The 25,484-nt window shown below is 42.8% G+C and overlaps 1 protein-coding gene across 6 annotated transcripts in view; it reads right to left on the reverse strand.

Moving 5' to 3' along the window:
* The window catches only part of Egfl6 (EGF like domain multiple 6), a 58,631-nt gene that overhangs the window by 25,975 nt on the left and 7,172 nt on the right, over nt 1-25,484 (reverse strand). For 5 of the 6 annotated variants that reach the window (XM_075958119.1, XM_075958117.1, XM_075958123.1 and 2 more), the window contains exons 2-4: nt 12,429-12,541; nt 6,996-7,088; nt 1,023-1,142 (exon numbers count right to left, since the gene is read on the reverse strand). In XM_075958119.1, coding sequence (XP_075814234.1) covers nt 1,023-1,142; nt 6,996-7,088; nt 12,429-12,541 — 326 coding nt within the window. The remainder of the gene's footprint in view (nt 1-1,022; nt 1,143-6,995; nt 7,089-12,428; nt 12,542-25,484) is intronic. The other variant, XM_075958121.1, reaches the window with a different exon arrangement.

Below are 25,484 nucleotides of genomic sequence, written 5' to 3' on the forward strand. Positions count from 1 at the left end.
TAGGAAGCTGGCTAAAGGCAGCAGGTTTATGTTTGCTGGGTGTCACGGGGCAGAAGAAAAGGAGAGGGCAAGAGGGGAGGGAAGGCATGCAGGGAAGGTGGGTTTGCTTTTCAGCTGCAATGTGACACTTAAAAAGCCTCTTCTCTCAAGAAATGAATGGATGGAGACTCCCACCCTCCCACGGAACCCGGGTCTCTATCACAGAAAAGCTTTTCTTCTCAGGAATGTGGGTCAGAATGCACTTCCAACGAGACACTCTAATCTCAGGGAGTACGGGCGTGAGAAAAGTAGCTGGTGGGAAGGATTGATGGCCTGGGATGATGCAGACATTTATCACCTCCCTTTGCTCACTACATCTAGTTTCATGGTGAAATCCAACTCGTCTCTACACACAGAGCTATGTAATTGATTTCCCCCACCCCCTTGAGTCTGTATTTTTCATTTATAAAATGAGTATCTAGAAGAAACAAGTCCACAGAGACAGAGGAGGTAGATTTGTAGCTGCTAAGGGCAATGGGGGTGGCTGCTAATGGTGATGTTCATGACCATTATTTTTTGGAGGCAGAATCTCATGTATGCCCACGTTGACTTCAAACTTGACTTGTAACTCAGTTTGACTCTGAACTAATTTCTTATTCTCCCGCCTCCACCTGAATGTTGTGATCACAGGCATGCACTGGCATGCCATGTTTGTGTGGGGCTCGGGATCAAACCCAAGGATTTTTACACGCCAGGCAGGCTTCTACCAACTGCGCCATATCCTCAACTGTAGACATATTGTTTTTGAGAAATGTTTCACTATGGAGTCCTGTCTGGCCTGGAACTCACTGGGTAGATGAGACTGGCTTCAAACTCACAGAGCTCTGCTTGCCCCTTCCTCTCGGATGCTGGGATTAAAAGTGTGCACCACTACACCAGGATAACCCTAAATATGTTTTTTAAAAGGTGCCCAAGTAAGTCCTTTCCCACACACCGACTACCAAAAGGCAAGCTTTTCGCTTTGAGTGGCTGCTGAAACTTACGTGCACATGTGGCGTCAGGTAGAAGCATGTGGCCACTGAGGCAAAAGCATTTGTAGCTGCCGTGCGTGTTCACGCACCTGTGCTGGCATGGCCGGGGTTTGACTGCACACTCATTCACATCTGCAGGGCCAGTCAGAAAAGGGAGGAAAGTTAACAAGAGTCAGAAATCATCCATGTGCGAGAGACTGGATGCCGATTTTCAGAAGGACACAGGCTCCCTGCTTCTATCCTTTCAAACTGTCAAACGTCTTTCCACTTGGAAAGATTGGTGAGGATGTGGAGCAAATAGGGCAATCATTCACCATTGGAGGGAATGGAAAGTATTACAGGCACTTTGGAAAACTTCAAGTTAGAAAGAGACCTACCTAGTAGCTAGCAGTTGCAGTCCTAGACATGTTCCTAATAGAAATGCCTGCTGTCCTTTCACACCAAGAAAACACACTAGCCTATGTATAGTTCATACTAGCGTATGTATAGTTGGAGTGATTCAAATACACCTCAACAGGATAGATATATGATGAGTATGTCGTAAGCAGTTAAATAGAAGAAACTACAACTATAGGCAACAAAAGAAGATTTTCACAAACAGAAATTGAGTAGAATAAGCTGAGTATCACCATTCTACTGTGATAGAGGAAGTAAAGTCAAGATATGCTTTTCTCTATCTATCTGTCTGTCTATCTATCTATCCATCCATGCATCATCCATCTATCCTACCTGTCTCTCTCTCTCTGTCTGTCTATCTATCTATCTATCTATCTATCTATCTATCTATCTATCTATCTATCTACCTATCTATCTATCTATCTATCTATCTATCTATCTATCTATCTATCTATCTACCTGTCATCACATGATAGCCCAGGCTGGCCTTGAACTTGAGGCAGCCTTCATGCTTCATCCCCTCCAGTGCTAAGGATCACAGGCAAAAGCCACCCACCATCATCCACGGCTATGCTTTTCTTGTTGATGGAAGAAATACTTAGATATGTCAGAGGCAGGGACTGTTGAGTTTCTGGTTTTGTTTTGTTTTTAATCTGGGTTTCAATTAGAAAGGTATTGTGGCAATTTATCACATATATTTTTTATTAAAACATTTAGTGTGTGTGTATGTGTGTGTGATATGTATGTGAGAGTGTGGGCACATGGTCAGAGGAAAGCTATCAAGTGTCAGTTTTCTCCTTCTGATGTAGGTCCCAGGAATCAAACTCAGGTTATCAGGCTTGTACAGCAAGTGCTTTTTACCCGATGAACCGTCTCACTGGCCCAAGTTAGACATTTCTAATACATGTACACTTCTATATGATGCTACTTAAAGAGTTAGAAACATCAAATTTGAATATTTCTGTTTGTACAACTTCCTAAACAGCGCATGCCAGGGAGCATTGCTGTGACTTACACCCGGCGTCATAGCTCATATCATTCTAGAGAAACCCTGACAGGAAGTTGGTAGTGAGGTTGCAGCATATTTAATTGCATGTGAAGGTGCACACGGGGTGTTTACAGAGCTACATGTACATGATCTCAATTGTAGATGAATCAACAACCAACAGAAATGTGTAGGGGACAGAAGCCCGGGGTGAACGCTCTCAATGCTAGCCATGCTTGTGGCTAATCAGTTTGTTCAAAGATGTCTTTTTCCTGTGCTTCTTAGTATATTTCGTTAAAAAAAATTAAAGACTAACAATAAATAACATTTTTAAAAAAAGAATAAATAACATTTCTTTTAAAATAAGAACATGATTAAGGAGGTGGGCTGGGGTGTAGCTCAGTTAGAAGCATGCTCACCTAGCATCCACAAAACCCTGAGTTCAATACCTAGTGCTACAAAATCCAGGCACGGTGGTGCCTGTAATCTCAGTACTCAGGAGGTGGATGTGGAGGTGGGGTGGTGGGGGAAGATCAGGAGTTCAAGGTCATCCTGGGATACTTGAGACCCTGTCTCAAATAGGAAAAAAAAAGGTACAGGAGAAAAAACTGTTGGAAGACATTGTGATGAAAGGATCTATGTTATCTTTGGCAATCTGATTGTGGAGGAGGACTCATAGCATAACTCCCATAAGGAAGAGACAGAGAGGGGAACAGCAGCAAATTCCACAGAAGAGAAGACAGTTCTGAAAGGCAGCAAGCAGAATGCGCCCTTGAAAAGTGAATCAAAGGCTCTTCCTGCCTTTGGAAAGTTCTGTGGATGCAGATTTTCTTTTTCTTTTCTGTTTTTAAAACAGTCTTTAAAAATTTTACATACCAATTCCAGTTCCCACTCTCCTTCCCCTCCTCTCGCTCCCCCACCTTCCCCTCACCTCCCCCCAACCCCCCCACCCCGCCCCGTGGATGCAGGTTTTCTATCACCTGAAGAAGCTTCCTTCTCTATTGCTTGTCCCCTCGACCCTACCACCTCCCTTACACAGTCCAATCACCGTATTGGCTTTTTTAAAACTTTTGTTTATTTTATTTTGCAAAAGTGTGTGCATGCAGGTGTGCGTGTGTTCATGTGCCTATATCATCTCACTGGCCCCCAACTCCACCCTCTTTTAATAGGGGAATTGAAATACGTTGACTGGACATAATGGAAAACCCAGTGTATCCCATCATTTGGCTTCAAGCCCTCAGTGACTCACTCATGTCCTAGAAAGAGGATTTTTGGGAAACACATTAGTTGAGGCCTGAGGCCCGTTGCTATGAGTTGTTTTTGATCACGTTGCCATGGGGCAGGGGGACTGTCAGGGGAAGAGAGAAAACCCTAAAACTTGAGCCAACTGGACCACTCTCTCAATGTTGATATTTTACTGGAACTTGAGAACTAACATGAGAAATAGGTCTTCTAGTGCAAAGGGTTCCAGAAGCGATCTATGGAAAAAAACAAGCACCTGGTAAGAGAGATCTAATATGTCTAATATGAGATTTTGCCAATGAACCTGTGATTCTCAGTGTTTGCTGTGTGTGCGGCTTTGGGTTCATGAGTATGAATCAGGAGGCCAGCTGCCATTCCCAGGCTTTGAAGACAAGAAGAGAGAGTTCAGCTATTAGGCTAGGTTGGCCAGCCAGCGTGCCTGAGATTACAGTTCTTTCTCATCACACCCAGCTCTTTTTGTATGTGGCATTTGGATCTGAACTCTTAACTGCTGAGCCTTCTCTCTGGCCCTCTGGAAGTTTCTCACGAGAACAGTTAAATGTGATTTGCTGTTTGTGCTTGACCTTATCTCAGGGCGAGGGGCACTTTGTTGAGGCTCTCTTTCTGTAAGGGTGGCTGAACCTCTCTTGACATCTGAGTCCAGATCATTCCTTTATGTGGGGCTGATCTGTACTTTGGGGTATTTAGGTGAAGGGATGGGATTTGTTCAATAGATACTACTAGCAACCCCTTCCCTAACTGAGCTCCAGCATTGGGGGGTGGACTTTGTTCACTATAATTCCCACAGTCTTGCAGCATCAACATTTATTGCCATTTGGACCAAGCTATTTTTGTTGGTACAGGGCATTTCTGGGCACTGTAGAGTGCTGTGGTGGTTTGAATAGGAATGGCCCCCCATAGGCTCATATATGTGACTGCTTGGCCATTAGGAAGTGGCACTATTAGGAGGTGTGTCTTTGTTGGAGGAAGTGTGTCACTGGGAGTGGGCTTTGGGGTTTCTCTCCTCCTGCTGCCTGCAGATCTAGATGTAGAACTCTCAGCTACCTCTCCAGCACCGTGCCTGCTTGCATGCCATCATGCTTCCCACCATGATGATAATGGACTAAACCTCTGAAACAGTAAGCTAGCCCTAATGAAATGTTTTCCTTTATAAGACTGTGTGGTCGTGGTGTTTCTTCATAGCAATAGAAACCTTAACTAAGACAGATGTGTAGCCAGTAGATGCCAGCCAACAGCACCTCTTCTAAATGGCTTTCAACAATGCTGTCCCTTGGGTATGGTTCCTGAGTTTGGCAACTAAAAATATAGGACTATCAGTTAAGTTTGACTTTTAGATAACTAGTATGTCTTAGCATGCATACGTCCCATACAACTTTACTGCATAAACATACTATAATACAGTTATTGCTTATGTAAAAGGTAAATGAGAGTGGACCTTATAAATGACCTAACAGCTCTCTCTACAAGACAGAACTTTTGTTCGAGACTTTTCTTGTTTGTTTGAGACAGGGTCTCAGATAGCCCAGCCTGTTCTTGAGCACATAACGGAGACTGGCTTCAAACTCCTGAGCTCTTCTGCCTCCCGTGTGCTGGGATTATAGTCATGTGCCCATACCTGGCCAATGTTCTAGATAGTAAATAAATCCTTAATTAGCATCAGATAAATAGATTAAGACAAATATCATAAATTAACTTTTGAGATATATCTGTTGCTGGGCTGTAGGTAAAGTGCTTGCCTAGCGTGTACAAAGTCTTGAATTCCATCGCCAGCATTGTATACACTGGGCATGGTAGCCCATACATATACTCCAAACACCTGGGAGATGGTAGCAGTAGGATCAGGAGTTCAAGATTCATCTTAGGCTATATAGCAAGCAAATCTGTTTCAAAGCAAAACAGATCAATGTGGTGTCACATACCTTTAATCCCAGCACCCAGGAGGCAGAAGCTGGCAGATCTCTGTGAGTTTAAGGTCATCATGCTTTACAAAGTGACATTTAGGATGGCTAGAGGTACATAGTAAGACACTTCCTCAAAAACAAAATCAAACCCTCTCAGAAATGTATAAGCTGGGATAAAAATATGCACACAATTCCCCAGTTCCATTTTTAGATACATATCTCACAAAAGCAATCACTCCATACTGAATGGCAGCGAGTGGATAGGAGTAAAACGTTTTATGCATTGTTTGGAGACAGTGTAAATGGTGATGGTAAGAAAGCATTTGCTTCCTGAATGCCAAATATCTTCACCCTAAGAACTGGGATAATGACGTTAAGAAGTTTGAGCACTGTGCATGCTGGCAGGTAAGGGTGCCCAGGAGAAATACTGATGCTTGGAGGGTCCTGGAAAAAGCCTCTGAAGATGGAGAGCAAACTGTTAACTTTGGTTCTAATAAGGGTTTGGGGTTGAGCCTCTCTCTGTCCCACCTCCTCAAATGGGTCTCATAGATGCCAGTCTGGTCTAGAAATTGATGTGCAGCTGAAGATGACCTTGAACTTTTCTGAGCATCCTGACTCCACCTCTCAAGTGCTAAGGGTTACAGATGTGCATCACCATGCCTGGTTTTTATGCAGTGCTGGGGATTAAACCCAGGTCTTTGTACATGCTGGGCAGATACTCTACCAACTAAGTTACATCACTGGCCCATCCTTTTTTATTTTTATAGTCGTATGCATTGTTGTTTTTAATAAAGAATGTATATTACTTAGATAATTTTAAAATAATAGTTATTTTAAACAAGGCCCTTTGATGTGGGATCTCGTCTTTTATTACCATTGATTAATAAAGAAGCTGCTTTGGCCAATGGCTTAGCAAAGTAAAGCCAGACAGGAAATCCAAACATATATATATATATATATATATATATATATATATATATATATATATATATATAGTAGGCAGAGTCAGACTGCTGAAGTAGAGGAGAAAGACACCAGCCAACCACCGAGGAAACAAGACATGGAGAAAATGAGGTATACCACAGCCCCATGGTGATATACAGATTAATTATAAATGGGTTAATTTAAGACATAAGAGTGAGCTAGGAATACTTGAGCCATTGGCCAAGCAATGTTGCAATTAATATAGTTTTTGTGTGATTAATTGGGTCTGGGTGACTGGGAAATAAAAGGGTAGACTCTGATTATAGCCTTTTATTGCATATTTTGAAAAAAATCGGAAGTTTCACACTTAATTAAGGAGAGATAGCTGAAAACTCTTGTCCTTAAACCCTGTTATGTTCAAGATTTGACTACCATCCTGTAAGAAATTCTATACCATCTTTCCTCCCTGAACCCAGTGTAATGGAATTTGTCCCAGGATCCTGGTGTCATACTGACCTTGACTGCAGGTCTTCCCGGTGTACCCTGGAAAGCATCTACATTTATTCAGTCCCACACACTCACCGAATTTGCATCTGGGCTCACACACAGCTGTAAAAGGAAAAGAGATCCTGAAAATAGTTGACGCAGTGATAATGTGCACAGGCAGGTTGCCTCCTACATGGTAGAGAAGTCTTTGGGAATGGACTGAGAACCTGTTTTCCTCTCTACTCTGCTTTGACCTTTCTGACACTGGGCAGGGATTTCCTTTTGAAGAAAACAAGCCCTCACACCCACTATTCAGCATATGTAAAGATATTGTACTCATTTACTTAGTATGGCCACGTCTCCCCTACCCCCAGACCACACAGCCAACCATTTCTGAATGTCAACCCAAAATAATAATAAAGAAAAAAGAGTATTTGAGAGAAAGACACATCAGAGTAACATGGGCAAGTTCCAAGGTCCCTCCATTTCTTGTCATTGTCTCTTCCCATTTCTTAAGTATTTCTCTATTTTTCTTTCTTTGTGTGTGTATGTGTCTATGTTCACATATGTGTGGATGTGAGTATACATATATGTACTTTAATGTGAAAGCTAGATGACAACCTTTTGTGTCTTCAGTTGGCATCTACTTGTTTCAAAAATATTTATTTATTTGTTGTATTTGGGTGCCAAGGAATGCATGTGCCATGATATACGCAGGGGAGCGGTCAGAGAACAACTTGCAGAAGTTGGTACTTTTCTTCTACTATGTGGGTCCTGGGGACCAGACTCAAGTTTTCAGACCTTGTGGCAAGCACCTTTACCCATTGAGTCATCTTGCTGCCACCCAAAACTTGTTTCTTGAGACTGAGCCTCTCAGTGGCCTTCAGGACCACATACTAAGTTAGACTGGCTGTCCAGGGAGTCTCAGGGATTCAGCTGAGTCTGCCTCTACAGTGCCAGGATTGCAAACATGCACAACTCTACCTGGATCGATCGATCTATCTATCTATCTATCTATCTATCTATCTATCTATCTATCTATCTATCTATCTATCTATCTATCTATCTATCTATCAACATGGGCTCTGCGGATCGAACTTAGCTGCTCATGTCTTTGTGACAAGCACTTTACTGTCTGAGCTATGGGCCCCAGCACTACTTAGTTTTCTTTGGGATGACCAAGACAGTTTTAGTGTCGTTTGTTATCATTAAATCTGAATAGCTCACTCTGATGGGCACTCAGAGCATAGCGAGGATGGCAGTTATAGAAGCCTAACCCAGGCAGGATTTGTTTTCCTGTTGTGAACTTACAAAGTAGGCATTCGCTAAGTCTTTCTTCAGTGAACAAAATGGTAGGCTAAAACGAGAGAGCCAGAATGTTGTAGCTGAGTTGGGGGTAAGGAAAAAATGATCAAAGATGATGGCAAGTTTGAATCAGGCTCATGGGAAGGAGATGAGCAAAATGAGCGTGAGAACTTCTGTCTATTGCTGTGTTCTCAATGTCTTTGGGCAATCACTTAAAATTCATTTTTCTCCTGAAGCATTTTATATCATTTGTGACTATGCTACATATGGGAAAATAGATGCGTCACATGCAAATATATGCCCCACACAAATGTATCCTATATATAAAAATATGCAGCTATACTGCAGTCCTAGGGGTAGAACCTGGAGTCTTGTGTATGTTAGTCAAATGGTCTACCACTGAGCTACAGTCCTAGCCCTTGTTTTGTTTTTGTTTTGAGACAGGGTTTCTCTTTGTAGCCTTGAACTCATGATCCTTCTACTTCTCCTTCTTTAGTCCTGGGATTAGAGATGTGTGCCCAGAACACATATTTTTTTCAATAGTGAATAAAGCAATAGACATAGAAATTATAGCAGGGAAACATTTTGGTCTTGAACAAGTCATAACTAAGAAGATAAGGAGAGGAAAAAAGCTCGCCCAGCAAAATTTTTCCACTTCTAGAGACTAAAGAGATGGAATTTAATTTTCAGTGTCTCCTATGTTATAAACATGGATTTGGCGATGCAGCTTTAGGTTCAGGTGTTAGAAAAAATAAATCTTCAATTGTTTTTTAAGGCCCAAAGACATGTGATTGCTCCCTGGAAGCTCATTTCCGATGTGATCCAGACAGGAAAGCCCAGAATGAATGCCAGATAGCACACAGGAGAAATAGTGAGCTATAGCCTTGCTTTAAGGTTGGAGCTTCAGAAAGATGTTTTCAATTTATAGTCGCTTTGGATCTGTGACCAGAACAGCCAATCCACCAAAGGGAAATGCAGTTTGTGTCTAAAACAGCCAGAGGCTGAGGCACACTTTGCACAAAGACAAACTCTCCTACTCAGTTCTCCTTCCCCCACTCCTCCATTTGCAGTTTTTCAGCTGGAATGTGTCCTTGGCCAGCACTTCATTCCAGGTCACTAGAGTGACATATATTTTCAGGTTCATGATGCAGACTTGATCAGACTCCACCACTGACAGAAGATTTAGACAGGGGCAGAGGCCAAAGGCTGGGGGTGGGTGGGCTCTAGTGTGCATGGGTGCAGGTAATTGAGAGAAACAAAGAGTCAACAGTAAATGGAAGAGAAGGTGTGTGTGGACTGGGAACTCCCAGCCAGGGTCTGGTAGTGCTTGTTGGGGCAGGTTATTGTTGTTGTTGTTGTTGTTGGTGATGGTGGTGGTGGTGTTTGTGTGTGTGTGTGTGTGTGTGTGTGTGTGTGTGTGTGTGTGTGTGTTAGGGATAAGGAACCTAGGAAGAGGGAAATAACTATCCCTGTTATTTTGTGCTTCTAGGAACATATGACCTTACCAACAAGAAGGGAAGTGCTGGGGTGGGGATGGAGCTCTGTTAGTACAGCACTTGCCTAGAACTCAGAAAGCCTTGAATTTGATCCCTCGCACTCCACAAACTGGGTATGGTGGTGTGTGGCTGTAATCCTAGCACTCAAACAGAAGGATCAGGAGTTCAAGATCGTCTTCAACTATGGAAAGAGTTTGAGGTCAGCCTGGGTTACATGAAACTCTGGAAACCATCTTCAGCTTGCCACATCCACATACTGAACATTTTTCTTCAACTCTCCCACCGGGTCTTAGCCTTTTGCTTCACATTCCTCCGTGCTTGTGATATATAAGATGGTGATTGGCTGGGTATACTGTGGCCAGACTACTCTGATCCAATTGAAGAACATCCCTTGCACAAAGCCAGGTTTCACTCTCCTTTACTTGCCAGGGGTATGCTGGGTCTGATCGAGTTTTATGGCAATAAGTGTTGAGGTTCGTGAGAGTGTAAAGAATTACAAGTCACATGTCTCAGGTGACTTTTACCTCTTTCCACATGACTGCCTTCAAAGAAGAATGTTTTATGCCGTTTCTGGGTAAAGAACAAATCTATGTTTAATACTCCTATCACCTGGTGCTTTGAAGGACAGAAGTGTGACACGAACTATTGCATTTTTTTTTCTGTGTGACAAGCAGTTAGTACATGCTTTAGTGCCTCGACTCTGCACCTTCTGGGGGATATTACCCTCTCCACATTCCAGGGGAGGAACCAGAGCCTTAATTAACTTCACTACCTTCTCCAAGTTCACCCACATCAGTCTAGTGTATGATATCTTTGATCATAATACATTAAATCAGGCTGAGGACTGAAGCATGCTAAGCAAGCATTTTAGCAGCTGAGCTACATCTGTCTGCCCTTTTAATTGACACAGGGCCCAATGCTTTAACTTCCTCTAACTGGATGGACAATGATGGTTTTCATTCTTCCCTTAGCATCTCAGCACTCTGGCTATTCCATTATGAAGAAGCCCTGATGGCTGAAAGTTTTGAATAACAGGGAATGTGTGGAAACAGTACCCATGTCTTCTGTTGTTTCATAGATTTCAGATATTATCAAGTTCTGTCCTCCTCTAGAATCAGTCTATATAGTTCAAAATCTTGTATGCATTCTTTGACAATTTTAAACATGTATACAATGGATTTTGATCATAGCAAGCTTCCATTACACCTCCTCTTGTCTTCTTCCCACTCCCACTGAACCCCTTCTTCTCCCCCAAGGGTCTTCCTTCTACTGCCATGTCTTTTGCCTTTTTAGACCCTGTGGTGATTTGAACAAGGGTGGCCCCCACAGGCTCACATATTTGAATGTTTGCTCCTTAGGGAGTGGCACTACTCCAGAAGGACTAGGAGGTGTGGCCTTACTGGGATAGGTATGGCCTTGTCGGAGCAGGTGTGTCACTAGGGATGAACTGTGAGGTTTCAAAAGTCCAAGCCTGGCCCAGTGTCTCTCTTCTTGCTGCTTTTGGATCCAGATGTAGAACCCTTAGCTCCTTCAATACCATGACTACTTGCATGCCCTCATGTTCCACCATGATAAGGACTTAAACCTCTGAAACTGTAAGCCATCCCCAGTTCAATGCTTTTCTTTTATAAGCATTGTATTGGCCATGGTGTCATTTGCAGAAATAGAATAGTGATTAAGACTGACCTACTGAGTTTAATTAGGGTGTTTTCATAGACATGGGTAGTTATGGGAATATTAACTGGGGCACAGGAAGCTTACCAGTGCTCACTCTACTGAAAAATAATGACTTATACCACCCCAGCAGCTATTAATCTAGCTATTTGGGACCAGTTGGAATAGAGGGGATTGGATCAGAGACAGGCCTATGAGGTGATAATGTGATTACTTCTAAAATAGCTAGCATTTTAATGCACTTATGGAACATTCAGACAAGTTATTACCCCATTTAACAGACAATATACTCATGATCAGACATTTGAGATCAGAATTCTACCATAAGGTAATGAAGTCTATCCCAGATAATGTAACCAACTGCCTTGGAGAAACACAGGTTTGATGGTTCTCTATCAGAAATATTGGTCACTTCAGAAATCCACATAAAAATCAACACAAGACAGAAATCTGTGTTGATCTCAGCTCTCAGAAATCCTCTGGAAATTATTATAGGTCTCTCATATAAGCTTCTAACACAGAATCTGAGAAATCATGCCTTAGTCTGCAATCTGCACAAAATAATACAAAAAAACCAACACGTTTGCAACCATGCCTGTGCCTGCATTTCTTGCCTTTAGAAACTGCTCTTAAGGAATTTTAAAATGGGAGTGGCATATTACTTGGCTATTAGACTAAGACTAATTAATTAAAATGTGTATTTCACTAGAATTCATTTGGAAAAACTATAATTAGAAGGAGTTAATTGGTATGGTTTTGACCATCTCAGTTTCTACAGATTAAATCAAACTAAAGCCAAACCAAACCCCAGTTACACTTACTCAGAGAGTAGCAGAAATAATGATGGACAGGAGTCTCCTAAAATAACTCCCATCTAGCATGATAATGTCAACCATTCTAGATGGGACCTTGATAATAATTTGGTATTAATGTCACAGATTGAAAACTGACCCAATCACAGGGTGGTCTGAATTTTCACAAAAATTACCTTCACATACTCCCTTGCTGTTTCTTTTCCAGCCATAGCAGCAGGCCATCTTAGTTCCATAGCGACAGACCCCAGACTGGCGTGCCAGTGCTGGCAACCCATAATCCCTTGGACTGTGGATAAAGAAGCACATGTTAGTATCGATTGAACAGAGATAGCCACAGAGACTCTTCCTTGCTGCAGGAGCAGCAGGAAAGACGTTAAGTATCTGTGTGATTTCCACAGACCTGAGGGAAGTGCTAGATTTTGCAGGGGACAAAGAATCTGAATTTGGGAGTTGGCAGCCTGTCTTCTATCCCTTGCCAGCTTCCCTCTAGTTTTTGGCCATTTCCTTTTTGCCTAGGATTAAAGAAATTGGTTACAGAATCTATAAATGTAGAGTGCATGAAAGTGACCAAAAATGGACATTTTTGAAACTGGTAGGATGCCACTTCTCCAATCTGCTTTGACTGGGCGCAGTGGCTTCACAGTTCTGATTTGTGTCAGTGACTCACTGGCTAAGTGGCTTTGGCTCAGACAACAGCTCTGTACTTTTACTTCTTGGGCCACCTGGGAGTCATTGAACGGTCTGGAATCGCCATACACTACGGACTGTGGGAGACCATTCTGCTAAGTCATCTCAGGTTACAGAGGAGGGAACTCCAACAGCATACAGTGGAGGCATGTCCCCAAGCAGAGCCAGGTGCTGCGGATTTAAACTTACTGTGCTTCATAACAGCCTCTTGGAAACACATTTTGTTAAACCCTTAACTATTGAGCAAGAACCAGCAAATATTTTCTCAAAGGGACTTGAGGAAAATATTTCAGGCTTTGCAGGCTGTAGGTTTCTGTCTATGTCCAAAAGCAGCCATAGGCAATAGCAAACAGATGGGTGTGATTGTTCCAATATACTTTATTTCTGGGTTTGGGAAGCTGGCTAAGTCAGCCAAGTGTCTTTTGTAGTCAAGACTGGCCCTGAACTTGCGGCGTGACCAATGTTGACTTTGAACTTCTGATCTTCCTGCTTCCTCCTTCCTACTACTGAGGTTACCTGTGTGCAACACCATTTCTGGTTTTGGTTTCTCTGTTGCTGAGGATTCAACTCTGCGCTTCCTGAGGGTCGAGGGAATTATATCCACATCCCTAAACATAGTATACTTCTATCCCACCATCAGCCATTTGGAAATGTTAAAACTGGTTTTGGCTCATATGTTGTGTAAAAACGGGGTCACCTTGGTTTGTGAGTTATAGCTTGCTGACCCCTGATCTGAAAAGTGAGTTCCTGCCTCCCAAGAAGAGCCCTACATGACACTCTCAGGTAAGAAGTTCCTTGCCTGTTTACCTACTTGATGTCTTGGGCTTAGGCAGGACCGATACCAGGATAGAAGAAAAGTCATACAATTTATGGAGGGCTACATTTGATATTCCTCATGCATATGAAATACAAGTGTCAAACCATTTCTTGAGCTCTTTAACAGATAAGCAATGCACATTTTACCAGGTACAAGATTGAATACATGCTAGTTTGGAGGATCTTAGTCCAAGCCAGGCAGTTAAACGAGCTTGCCCATTTCTCTCATGATCTGCTTTTCCTACAAACTTTATCAGAGATAAAAAGGTAGAGTTTGGGACATCTCATTCACCAAGAGCACAAAATGTGAGAGAAAATAAAGTTTTGCAAGACAACTTTTCTTCCATTTAAAAAGTTTTTCTTTTATGTGCTTTGGTGTTATGCCTGCATGTATTTTTGTGTGAGGGGCTGACTGTCCTGGAACTGGAGTTGTACACAGTTGTGAGCTTCCACGCGGGTGCTGGGAATTGAACCTAGGTCCTCTGGAAGAGCAGCCAATGCTCTTAAATGCAGAACCATCTTTCCAGATCCCCACCTTTTTATTTTTAATAGGAACGCATAATCCAGCTACTTAGAGCAAGTTTCTCTGCACCTCTATAAGACTGATACTGAAGGCTGGATGATTTTGTGTGTGTGTGTGTGTGTGTGTGTGTGTGAGGTGACTATTTTGGGCATTCTAAGATATTTAGTAGCATCTACAGTTGCTGTCTATAGTTGTCAATAGCACATATCCCCAAAGTTGTGACACTCAAAAAAACACCTCCAGCTTAAATGAGTGTGGTGATGTACACCTGTAATACTAGCAATTCTATAACACCCATAATAGTCTGTAATGAGAGACAAGGGAATCATAGACCAGAAAGAGATACACAGCAAGTTCCAAACTGGCTAGAGTCATAGAGCAAAATGCTGTCTTAAAAACAAAAATGACTTTGCCAAAAAAAAAAATCCCCCACAAGGCAAAAGTGTCTTCTATTAAGTACCATTACTTTAAAGTTATTACTCAAGTTGTTGAGGTTTTTCTGTGCTTCAGGCTCTTACTTGGCCACACGGCTGGAGTAGAGGACAAGAAAGAGCCAGCCTTTGATTTTTAGTTCACAGCCTATGGCAAACAGATGCACTAGAGTATAGAGCAGCCTGGTAGCTACCATTCAAATGCTTTGAGAAAGGGCCGTTGCCAGTGCTCAGTACTGGACACATGTCTAGTTAAGTGGAGTGAACACTAGGCTAGTGCTCCATCGCTGCCTCCACAGACCTGAGAAAGACCTTTGACTGAGAAATATTGCAACTATATGTCATAACCAAGTCCATATCTTCTTAACGATTCTACGAGGGGTAGGTACCTTGCTCTTTTTTTTTTTGTTTTTTTGAGACAGGGTTTCTCTGTGGTTTTGGAGCCTGTCCTGGAACTAGCTCTTGTAGACCAGGCTGGTCTCGAACTCACAGAGATCCACCTGCCTCTGCCTCCCTTGTGCTGGGATTAAAGGCGTGCGCCACCACCGCCCGGCGGTACCTTGCTCTTGACCCACAACTTACCTATTAATGGGCAAGGAAGACACTGTAGAACACCGAACACAAACGGTTACTGAACATAAAAAGCTGTTACTCCATACATGATGTTATGAAAAAGTTTTGATTTTAGCATTTAAAAAATTGAGATATGACTCATAAAATACAAGATTGACATGTTAATGTACATGTTTCCAGTCAGTGAGTTTTGGTATTCTCATTATATTGTGCACATACCACCTAGTAACTAATTCTAAGACATTTTCCTCACCCCAAAAGGAAGTTATTTCTTTTTTCCTTTTTTTAATTGATTTTATTGAGCTATATATTTTACTACGCTTCCTTCTTCCTCCCCCTCCCCTTCTGCCCTCTCCTATGATCCCCATACTCCCAATTTACTCAGGAGATCTTGTCTTTTCCTACTTCCCATGTATATTAGATCTATATTTGCCTCTCTTAGGGTCCTCTTGTTGTCTAGGTTCTCTGGGATTGTGATTTTTAGTCTGGTTTACCTTTGCTTTATGTCTAAAAGCCACTTATGAGTGAGTACATATGATGTTTGTCTTTCTGGGTCTGGGTTATCTCACTCAGTATGCTGTTTTCTAGATCCATCCATTTGCCCACAAATTTAAAGATGTTATTATTTTTTTCACTGTGTAATACTCCATTGCGTAAATGGACCACATTTTCTTTATCCATTCTTCAGGTGAGGGACATTTAGGTTGTTTCCAGGTTCTGGCTATGACAAATAATGCTGCTATGAACATAGTTGAGCACATGCCCTTGTGGTATGATTAAGCATCCTTTTGATATATACTCAAAAGTGGTGTTGCTGGATCTTGAAGAAGGTTGTTTACTAATTTTCTGAGAAATGGCCATACTGACATCCAAAGGGGTTGCATCAGCTTGCACTCCCAATTGTAATTCTGATAGGTCTACCTTTATATGTTACTTGGCCTTTTTCCTTTGCAGCTCTGAATATTCTTTCTTTACTCTGTATATTTAGTGTTTTGATTATTATGTGGCGAGAGGACTTTTTAAATTTTGGATCTAGTCTATTGGGTGTTCTGTAAGCGTCTTGTATCTTCAAGGCATATCTTTCTTTAGGTAGGGAAAGTTTTCTTCTATGATTTTGTTAAATAAAATTTCTGTGCCTTTGAGTTGAACTTTTCCTTCTTCTAAACCTATTATTCTAAGATTTGACCTTTTCATGGTGTTCCATATTTCCTGGATATTTTGGGTTAAGCTTTTGTGAGATTTAATGTTTTCTTTAACTGATGAGTCTATTTCCTCTATTGTATCTTCAGCACTTGAGAGTCTCTCTTCCATCTCTTGTATTCTGCTGTTCATGCTGTGTCTGTGGTTCCTTATGATTTTTTCATGATTGCTGTTTCTTTTTTTTTTTTTTTTGATTTTTCGAGACAGGGTTTCTCTGTAGCTTTTGGTTCCTGTCCTGGAACTAGCTCTTGTAGACCAGGCTGGCCTCGAACTCACAGAGATCCGCCTGCCTCTGCCTCCCGAGTGCTGGGATTAAAGGCGTGCACCACCACCGCCCGGCTGCTGTTTCTATAATTGCTTCGGCTTGTGGTTTTTTTTTATTGTTTGTATTTCAGTTTTCAAGTTCTGAATAGTTTCTTGTTTTTGTTTGATTTCTTTTTCTTGGTTTTCTTTAAGTCAATTCCTGATATCTTTCAATTTTCTGTTTCTCTTTTCCTCATTTTTTAAAGGGAATTTTTCATTTCATCTTTAAGAATTTCAAACATTCTCTTGAAGTTATTTTTTAGGTCATTTTCTTCTGGTTCATCCATATTTGGTTGTTCAGGTCTTGATGTTGTAGGGTTTTTAGGTTTTTTTGGTGTTGTGTTGCTCTTTGTGGTGCAGCATGTGATCTTACCTTTTCTATTCATCTTTTCCTCTAATAGGTGTTGTTATGGTTTTGGTCCCTTTAAGAGACAAGCCACGCCCACTCCCTCCCCCATCTGCTGAGGCAGGCTGATCTTCAGCTTCCAGCCCGAGCTCGCTCTCTTTTCCATCTTCCTCTCAGAGAGGCAGCTTTGCTTCTGCCTCTCTCCCCACTTCTCTGCTTCCCCCCTTCTCTGTCTCGTTCTCCTCTCTCTCTCTCTCTCCCTCTCCTTCTCTCTCTGTCCTCCCTTCACCCTTCCTCCTCCATAACCCCCTGAATAAACATTCAACCTCACCCTGCATGTCGTGTCTATCCATGTTTCTGTCTTCTGCCCGCCTGCCATGTGTCTCCCTGCCTGTGACCAGTCATTGCTCAGGGACCAGTAGCCGTCTCTGCCTGGGGCCCACTGCCTGCTGCCACATGGCCCGCTACCACTGCTCTGAGATCAGCAGCCTTCTCTGCCTGGGACTGGCTGCTCCCAGGGCCCGCTGTCTGCGGCCATATGGCCTGCCACCACCGCTCAGGCCACGGCTCTGGGACTGGCAGGCATCTCTGCCTGGGACTGGCTGCTCCCAGAGCCCATTGCCTGCCACCACATGGCCCGCTACCACCATTTGGGACCTACAGCATTTCTGCTGCCTACTGCCACGGGGATCTTGCAACATTTTTGAAAAAACAATATTAGGTGTGGTTGGGGCTGTCTGAGATTCTATTGAATAATCTTCTAGGTGCCAGTGAATCCAAAGCTCAGATGGTTGTTCCTCATGGTACAGTCGGTGTCACAGTTCTAGTTAAAGTTGGTTACACTGTGTTCCTGGAGATAGCTCAGCACTCCTGTGTTTTGCTGTGCTCCCTTGGAGTTTGCTGTTTCAGGCCTACTTTGTTTGGCCTTGGTTGCCAGCTTTGCCCTGTTCTGTAAATCTTGGTCTGGATCCCCTCCTGCAGAAGTCCCTGGCTTGGAGTTGAACCTGTTCTGGTGCAGATGGCTGACTCTGGATCTGGTCACTGCCTCAATCCTGATCTGCCAGTGTCCTGGGACTGGGTTGGCTCCTGGCTTCTGCTCCAGGTGGATCTTGTTTGATCTCTGTCCTAGGTAGCCGGTTCTGTCCCACTCTGGTTCTGGTGGAGATTGCTGAATCTGAGTCAGGTCGCCGGCTCCTTACTGATCTGCCAGTGTCCCGGGGCCTGGGTTGGCTTCCTGACCGGATTTGCTCCTGGCCTCTGCGTCTGGTGGGGTTTATTTCCTCAGGCCCTTTCTGTCTCAGCTAGCTCCACTCCTGTGGAATTTGTTGCCCCAGGTGGAGTTCCTTGCCTTGGGGCAAATGTGGCCTAGGTTACTGGCTTTTACCTGTATCTGTAAAATCCCCGGTCTGGATTCCCTCCTGCAGAAGTCCCTGGGTTGGAGTTGGACCTGAAAATGTTTCTGGCTCCAGTTCACTGCCTTGGAGGTCCTAGGCTTGAGTGTGCCCAGACCCGCAGAGGACCTGCTCATTCCCTCAGAGGTCCCAGAGTCAAGCTTGGACCCACAGAGGTTCCAGGTTCCTGCCTATTCACTTTGATGTCCTAGACCAATGCCTGGACCCACAGATGTCCTGGCTCAGGCCTGTTTCCTCTGAGGACCCAGAGTCATGCCTGGCCCACTAGCTCTTATAACTTAATTTAACTTGTTTCTTTTCATCTGTGTTCTACCCCAGGGCTTTTTACCTTTCTTTCATCCTGTATGTACTATTTTCTTGCTTCTTCCATGTTTGGCTGGCTGGTGACTGATTGACTGACTGGGCCCAGGTATGTCTCCCTTTTGCTTCTTCATTCTCTCTTCTCTCCCCTCTCATCACCTAAATTCTTCCTCCTACTTATTCTGCCTGCCCATCAGCTCCATCTATCCCTTTGCTGCCTAGTTATTGGCCATTCAGCTTTTTATTAGATCAATCAGGTGCCTTAAGCAGGCAAAGCAACACATCTTTACATTGTTAAACAAATGTAGCATAAAGAAATATAACAATGGGAGGGGAGGGGAGAGAAATATATAGCTCAATTAAAACAATAAAAAACAAATATAACACATTTTTTACCTCACAACAGGAGGTTGAGGCAGGAGGGTCAGGAGTTTAGTGAATTCAAGGTCAACCTGAGTGTCCTAGCTAGTATTATGACATCAACTTGATACAAGCTAGAGTCATCTGAGAGGAAGGAACCTAAATCAAGAAAAGGCCTCCAGTCCTGAGTTCAATTCCCAGCAACCACACGGGGGCTCACAACCATCTGTAATGAGATCTGGTGCCCTCTTCTGGCCTGCGAGCATACATCAAGGCAGAATGTTGTATACATAATAAATAAATAAATCTTTGAAAAAAAAAAAGAAAAGGCCTCCATAACTGTAAAACATTTTTTTATTAGTGATTGATGGGGAAAGACCCAACCCATGGTGGGTAGTGTCACCTCGAGCTACCCTGGGTTCTATAAGAAAGCAGGCTGAGCAAGCCAGGGGAAGCAAGGCAGTAAGAATTATCCCACCATGGCCTCTTCATCAGCTCCTGCTTCCAGGATCCTGCCCTGTTTAAGTTCCGATCCTGACTTTTTTCAATGATGAAAAGTGATGTTGAAAGACCCCTACTTAGCAGCATTAAGTTAGCAGCAGCAATAACGCTATTTTACAAGGCTTAAATTTTGAGTAATATAACTAAAAGCTAGGACAGGGGAGTTCAATTTAGAGATAAGGGCATTGGCCAACTTAGGGGCAGGGGCGTTGAGCTAGGCAAGATATCTATGGTCAACCATCTGGACTGCCAGCAGGGGACTTGGGGTCCAGAAGAAGAGTTGGACCCTAGATAGGCCAAGTCAGCATGCATATCTGATTTCTTGGAAACCACAGAATTGTACTCAGTTTGAACCCGAGCCTTATTTGAATTGCCCAATCAGAACCCTGTAACTATGTGTCTCGCTTCTGTTCCCGCGCTTTTGCTTCCCTACCCTATAAAAAATCCACTGCCTCAACCTGAAGGGCGCTAGTCCTCCGAGCGACTACGCCCCAGGTACCTGTGTATCTGAATAAACCCTCTTGCTGATTGCATCCGCACGTGTGGCCTCGCTGTTCCTTGGGGAGGGTCTCCCCAGACTGAAAGGCAGCCCACCTTGGGGGTCTTTCAATGTGAAGGTGTAAGTCAAATAAACCCTTTCCTTCTCAACTTTATGGTTATGGTATTTCATCACACCAAATGCAGCCCTAACAAAGACACTGGGACATATGAGGCTTTTTCTAATACCAAACCCCCAAACCAACTAACCAAACCAAACAAAAAAGGAGAGTCTGAGAAGATGGTGCAGTTGGTAAAGTACATGCTGTGCAACCCTGAGGACCTGAGTTAGGATCCCAGCACCTTTATAAAAAATGTCAGGAGTTGTGGTGCATACCAGTAACCCCAGAACTGGCAGGCAGAGATAGGTGGATCTCTGAAGCTAGCTGACTCAGGTAGTCTGGCTGATTTGGTGAACTCCCAAGTTCAGTGAGAGACCTGGTCTCAAAACATAAGATGGAGAACAATAGCTACTTAGGGACTTATGCAACAGGAATTGTACTAGACACTGAGACTATCAAAGGTTATAAAAGACCAAAGAACTTAGAGCCTAGTGGTAACAATGGATAAGTACAATAATTGTATTCTACTATGTATACAATATTCTTTCTGTGTGTATGCCTGCAGGCCAGAAGAGGGCACCAGACCTCATTACAGATGGTTGTGAGCCACCATGTGGTTGCTGGGAATTGAACTCAGGACCTTTGGAAGAGCAGGCAATGCTCTTAACCACTGAGCCATCTCTCCAGCCCCAATAATTGTATTCTAGTATATGAACTGTACCAAACGGTGGAGTTCTCAGGAGCTAGGGGAATATATAGGAAGTATTTGGTAAGTATGGGTGAGTGATGGGTTTTCTAGAGGAAATGAAGGAAACAACATGAAGTCTGTTGACTGGCAGAACCTAGCCTGGCGAAGTGGGAAGGAGGCTGGGGGAAGGAAAATGTTTCAGGAAGAGAGAATGGCTGATGCGAAGGATACAGCTACTAAGATCATGTGGACTGGTGGCTGGCAAATTTGAGCCTAGACAAAAGCATGTCTTTAGCATCAGGAGGATGAAGGGAAAGCTAGGAGGCATGGTGATGGAGAAGGGGTAAAGAGATAAGCAGGAACTAGAAAGAAAATGTTCACGGAAAACATTTTGTTGATTGTGAAAGCATCAGAGAGTTCTAGAAAGGTTTTAAAAAGTGAAAAACAGTAATGATTTTGCAGTAGAAGTGTGGGTATTTCAATGAGCTCCAGTCATTTTTGCAATGGTTAGATATGAAGTAAAACAAAAGAAGATAGAAATTTGTTTAAATATGTTGTATGTTAAACGCCTAATTAGAAACCAGTACAGCATCTCCGGTGTGGGTGGTCAAGCCTATCTTCTATGTACAAGTCAAAGTCAATTAGTCTAGATTGGAAATAATACCATGCAGAAATACCATGTGGGGTTAATGAGTAGAAGAATTACCAGAAGATGCCATTCACATGGTGTTTGCACATTTACGGAGCTCCTCAGAAAAAAATGCTTTCTAAAGCTTTATTGCTTTCGCATGCCTGACCAGGCACAATGGGGAACCCAAGAAATCTGAGGTATATTAATTTGTCCCATATTATCATTTTGATGATTAAGTGCCACTCAAAGAATGTTCCAAAGTGCTAATGGCTAACACCGGGGCCATCAAAATCTTGTAAAAAAAAATCAGGATTCCTTCCCTACTACAAAAGATATATCTTCCATCACAAGTGCAGCTTAGCAGTTTAGCTCTGTAGGAAGATTATAACCTTAGACCCAGGCACAGTGACCCAGGGCTGGAATCTCTGGAAGCCTAAGCAGGACAAGCATGAGTTTGAAATGAACCTGGGCTATATAGTGAGTTCCAGAATAGCCTTGACTAGGCAGGGAAACATTGTTTCAAAACCAGTAAAAAACATTAAAGCTGGAGAGATGGCTCAGTGTTTAAGAGCACTTGCTGCTCTTGCAGAGGACCCAGATTCAGTTCCCAGCATCCACATGGTGGATCATACTAACTCTAATTCCAGCCCCAGATGATCTGATGCCCTCTTCTGACCACTGGAGGGACCAGGTACTTAGGTGGCATACATACATACATACATTCAGACATAAGATTCATACGAAAAATAAAATAAAATCTTTAAAAAAGTCCAGTCTTACTTTCACTTATTTAAAAATGCAGATGAGGGACTGGGGACATGGCTCAGTAGATAAAATGTTTGAGGTTCAGAGATTTGGATCCCGAGAGCTTAAGAAGAAAGACAGGCAGGCATGATGGCTGCTTGGAAACCTAGCACTTGAAATCTAGAGAGGGCATTCCCAGGGCAAGCTTGCTAGTCAGACTACTCAGACTTGGCAAGTCCTGGATTCATCAAGAAACCCTGCCTCAATAATTGCACCCACACTCATGCCCAGCCATGTGCCCCCACATTGCAACCATGCATATATATATATACACACACACACACACACCACATGCATACAAATGCAAAATGCAAATGACAGTTTCTTAAGAATTAACTCGTGATTGAGAATTGCATAATAGATCCTGATACTCAGACAGTAACACAAATCAAAGCATAATAGTTTGGCCAGTGGCTGTTCCATGAGTAATAGCAATATGTCCTCTGCACATGTCCTGATACCCTGAACGAGTACTCTAGGAAAAACCACCTGAGGACATAAAATATACCAGAGGAAATGAGCCAATAAACTAGCAACATGCCTTGTAATTAGGGCGAGGTCTGTGCATTCACCAAGTTTGGAGAATACACTTCAAAGGGCCAGCCACAACTGCCATTTTACTGGTTTAATCATCAGATTCTACATCTGGCCATGAAAATGGAAAAAAAAATCACTTAAGGAGTGAAAAGTGTTCGTAGGTAGAATTGCTAATAATTAACTTGCTGATTTATAGATTGTCATAGGAAATTGATTTATTGCACCAAGAATCCAGTTCTGTGTTTTGTGTTGCAAGTTTCGAAAATGTACATGTGCATCTATTTAAAATTACAGAAAGAAAGAAAATTGTTCAACTATTTATATTTAAGTGGAAACAATATGGTTTGGGGGAAGGAAGGAATCCAGGACAAGCAGGCATGACATGCATGATGATAGTGCAGTATATGGCTTGGAAACATGAAATTCAGAGTGCTCAGAAAAACAGCTTGTTTTACTTCTCCCTGGTGTCGAATGGCATTTCAAGGTAATATTAGCAAATAACCTGAATTATTTTCCCAGCATCCTCTCCTCCTTGTTCACTCTAACTTATCCATCACTAATTCAATAATTCTCCTACTTGAATACTGAATACCTAGTGTATTGCAGGTAATGAAATCACCCCCTCCCCCCGTGTGTGGGCTTATCTGTGCAGGTACCTGTTGAAGTCAGAGTTTGGCATTGAGATGTCTTCCTCCCTTGCTCTTCTTCCTTATTTTTTTGAGAGTGGGTCTCTCACTGAACCCACTCTTCCCCGTTTTGGCTAAACTGCCTAGCTGGTGACTCTCAGGGATCTATCTGTATTCCCTACCCTGCACTGGGGTTATAGGTGTGTGCCATTCTGCTCGACTTTTTGTATGTGGTTGTCAGGAATCTGAACTCAGGCCAACATGGGATCTGAGCTCAGGCCCTCATGCTTGTACAGGAAGCATTTTACCCAGCCTGGACGGGCATGCCACCCCCCTCATCCTCTGTCCCTTCATCCCTCTCCTTTTCCCTCTCTTTACCTTTCCATTTCCCTCTCTTCCTAAACAATGTTTATCAGATATAAGACCCAGAGGACCCAGAGAATCTAGCCTTGAGGCAGGGGAACGTCAACATGGGTGATCAAGTCTTAGTGGAGAGCAGGCTGGAAGCACAGAGAGTTTGAGCTAAATGCTGACTTTCCCAGAATTCTTTTAATGCATTATACACATTGCTGTCTACATTGATCGCATTAATCAGAACATCACTGTCTCCGCAGCTGGAGTCAATTTAGAAACGTTCCAAGGATTGTGTAAGGAGTGTAGTATTTCTGCACAGGATTCCTTATTTTCTGCAAAAATAGAATGTGCCAGGATCTTTAGTATGCTTGCTGCTGATCAGTTTCCAAAAAACATCAGAAAACTCTCCAAGTCAAATTGAGAAGTTACATTTCTTTTGCTGTTGTCTACATATATTTAAATGTTCTATAAATCAAAGTTTTTCTAAATACAGATAACTAGGGCAAACAATGGGGTGTTTCTTTTTTAAGATTTATTTTTAATGATGTATATTTGTGTGTGTACATGTGAATACAATACATGCAGAGGCCGGAAGAGGCTGTTGGATCCCCTGCAGCTGGAGTTACAGGTCGTTTTGAATTATACAATGTGGTGTTAGGATCCAAAGTGGGGTCCTCTGTAAGAGTAGTACATGTTCTTAACTGCTGGGCCATCTCTTCAACCCATGAGAGTACTTTTTGTTACTGATTTTTTAAAAAAAAAATCTTTCACCTAGTATGACAAGGTCATTCATTGTATATAATTGGTTAAATTAACTTTTGAGTTGTCATCCATCTCTGTTTGAACTCACATGTGACACATGTGTGCACAAATCTCTGTGTGTGCATGTGGAGGCTAGAGGACAATCTTAGGTGTCATTCTTCAGGAGCTGTCTACCTTATTTGTTTGAGACAGGGCAGCCCACCAGCATGTAGTTTTCCAGTTACTAGCTGGCTGGCTGGTGAGGTCTAGGAGACCACATGTCTCTGCCTTCCCTGCACTGGGATTACAAGCATGTACCAGTAAACCCAGCTTCTAAACTGTTGGTTCTGGAGATGAACAGGTCTTCATGCCTTCAGCAAGGCAAGTATTCTAATCAATCAGCCCTCTCCCTAGCCCTGAGTTCTCACCCATCCTTAAGAGACAGTAAAAGTTCAGGTTCCCCCAACGCCATACCACTCTCTAGATACATACAGGCTTAAGATCAAGAGCTCACCAAGCTGGTCCTGGGGATCAAACTCAGGTTGTCAGGCTTGGCCCCAAGTACCCTTACCCACTGAGCCATCTCATTGGCCCTGAAATCACACTTTGATGTCAAGTACACAAAGTTGGGATCAAAAGCACTAGGAATAGAACAGTCACCTAGGGAGAGTATAGATCAGGAAATCCAGAACTTTGCATCTCACAGAATGGAGCCTGGTAAAGAAGGCAGAGAAGTAAACAGCATAGGAGAAAACAAGTCAGAATGTATGGGGAGGGGGTTTTCAATTGTATCCGCA

Source organism: Microtus pennsylvanicus, chromosome X (assembly GCF_037038515.1).
Source record: "Microtus pennsylvanicus isolate mMicPen1 chromosome X, mMicPen1.hap1, whole genome shotgun sequence".
Lineage (NCBI taxonomy): Eukaryota > Metazoa > Chordata > Mammalia > Rodentia > Cricetidae > Microtus > Microtus pennsylvanicus.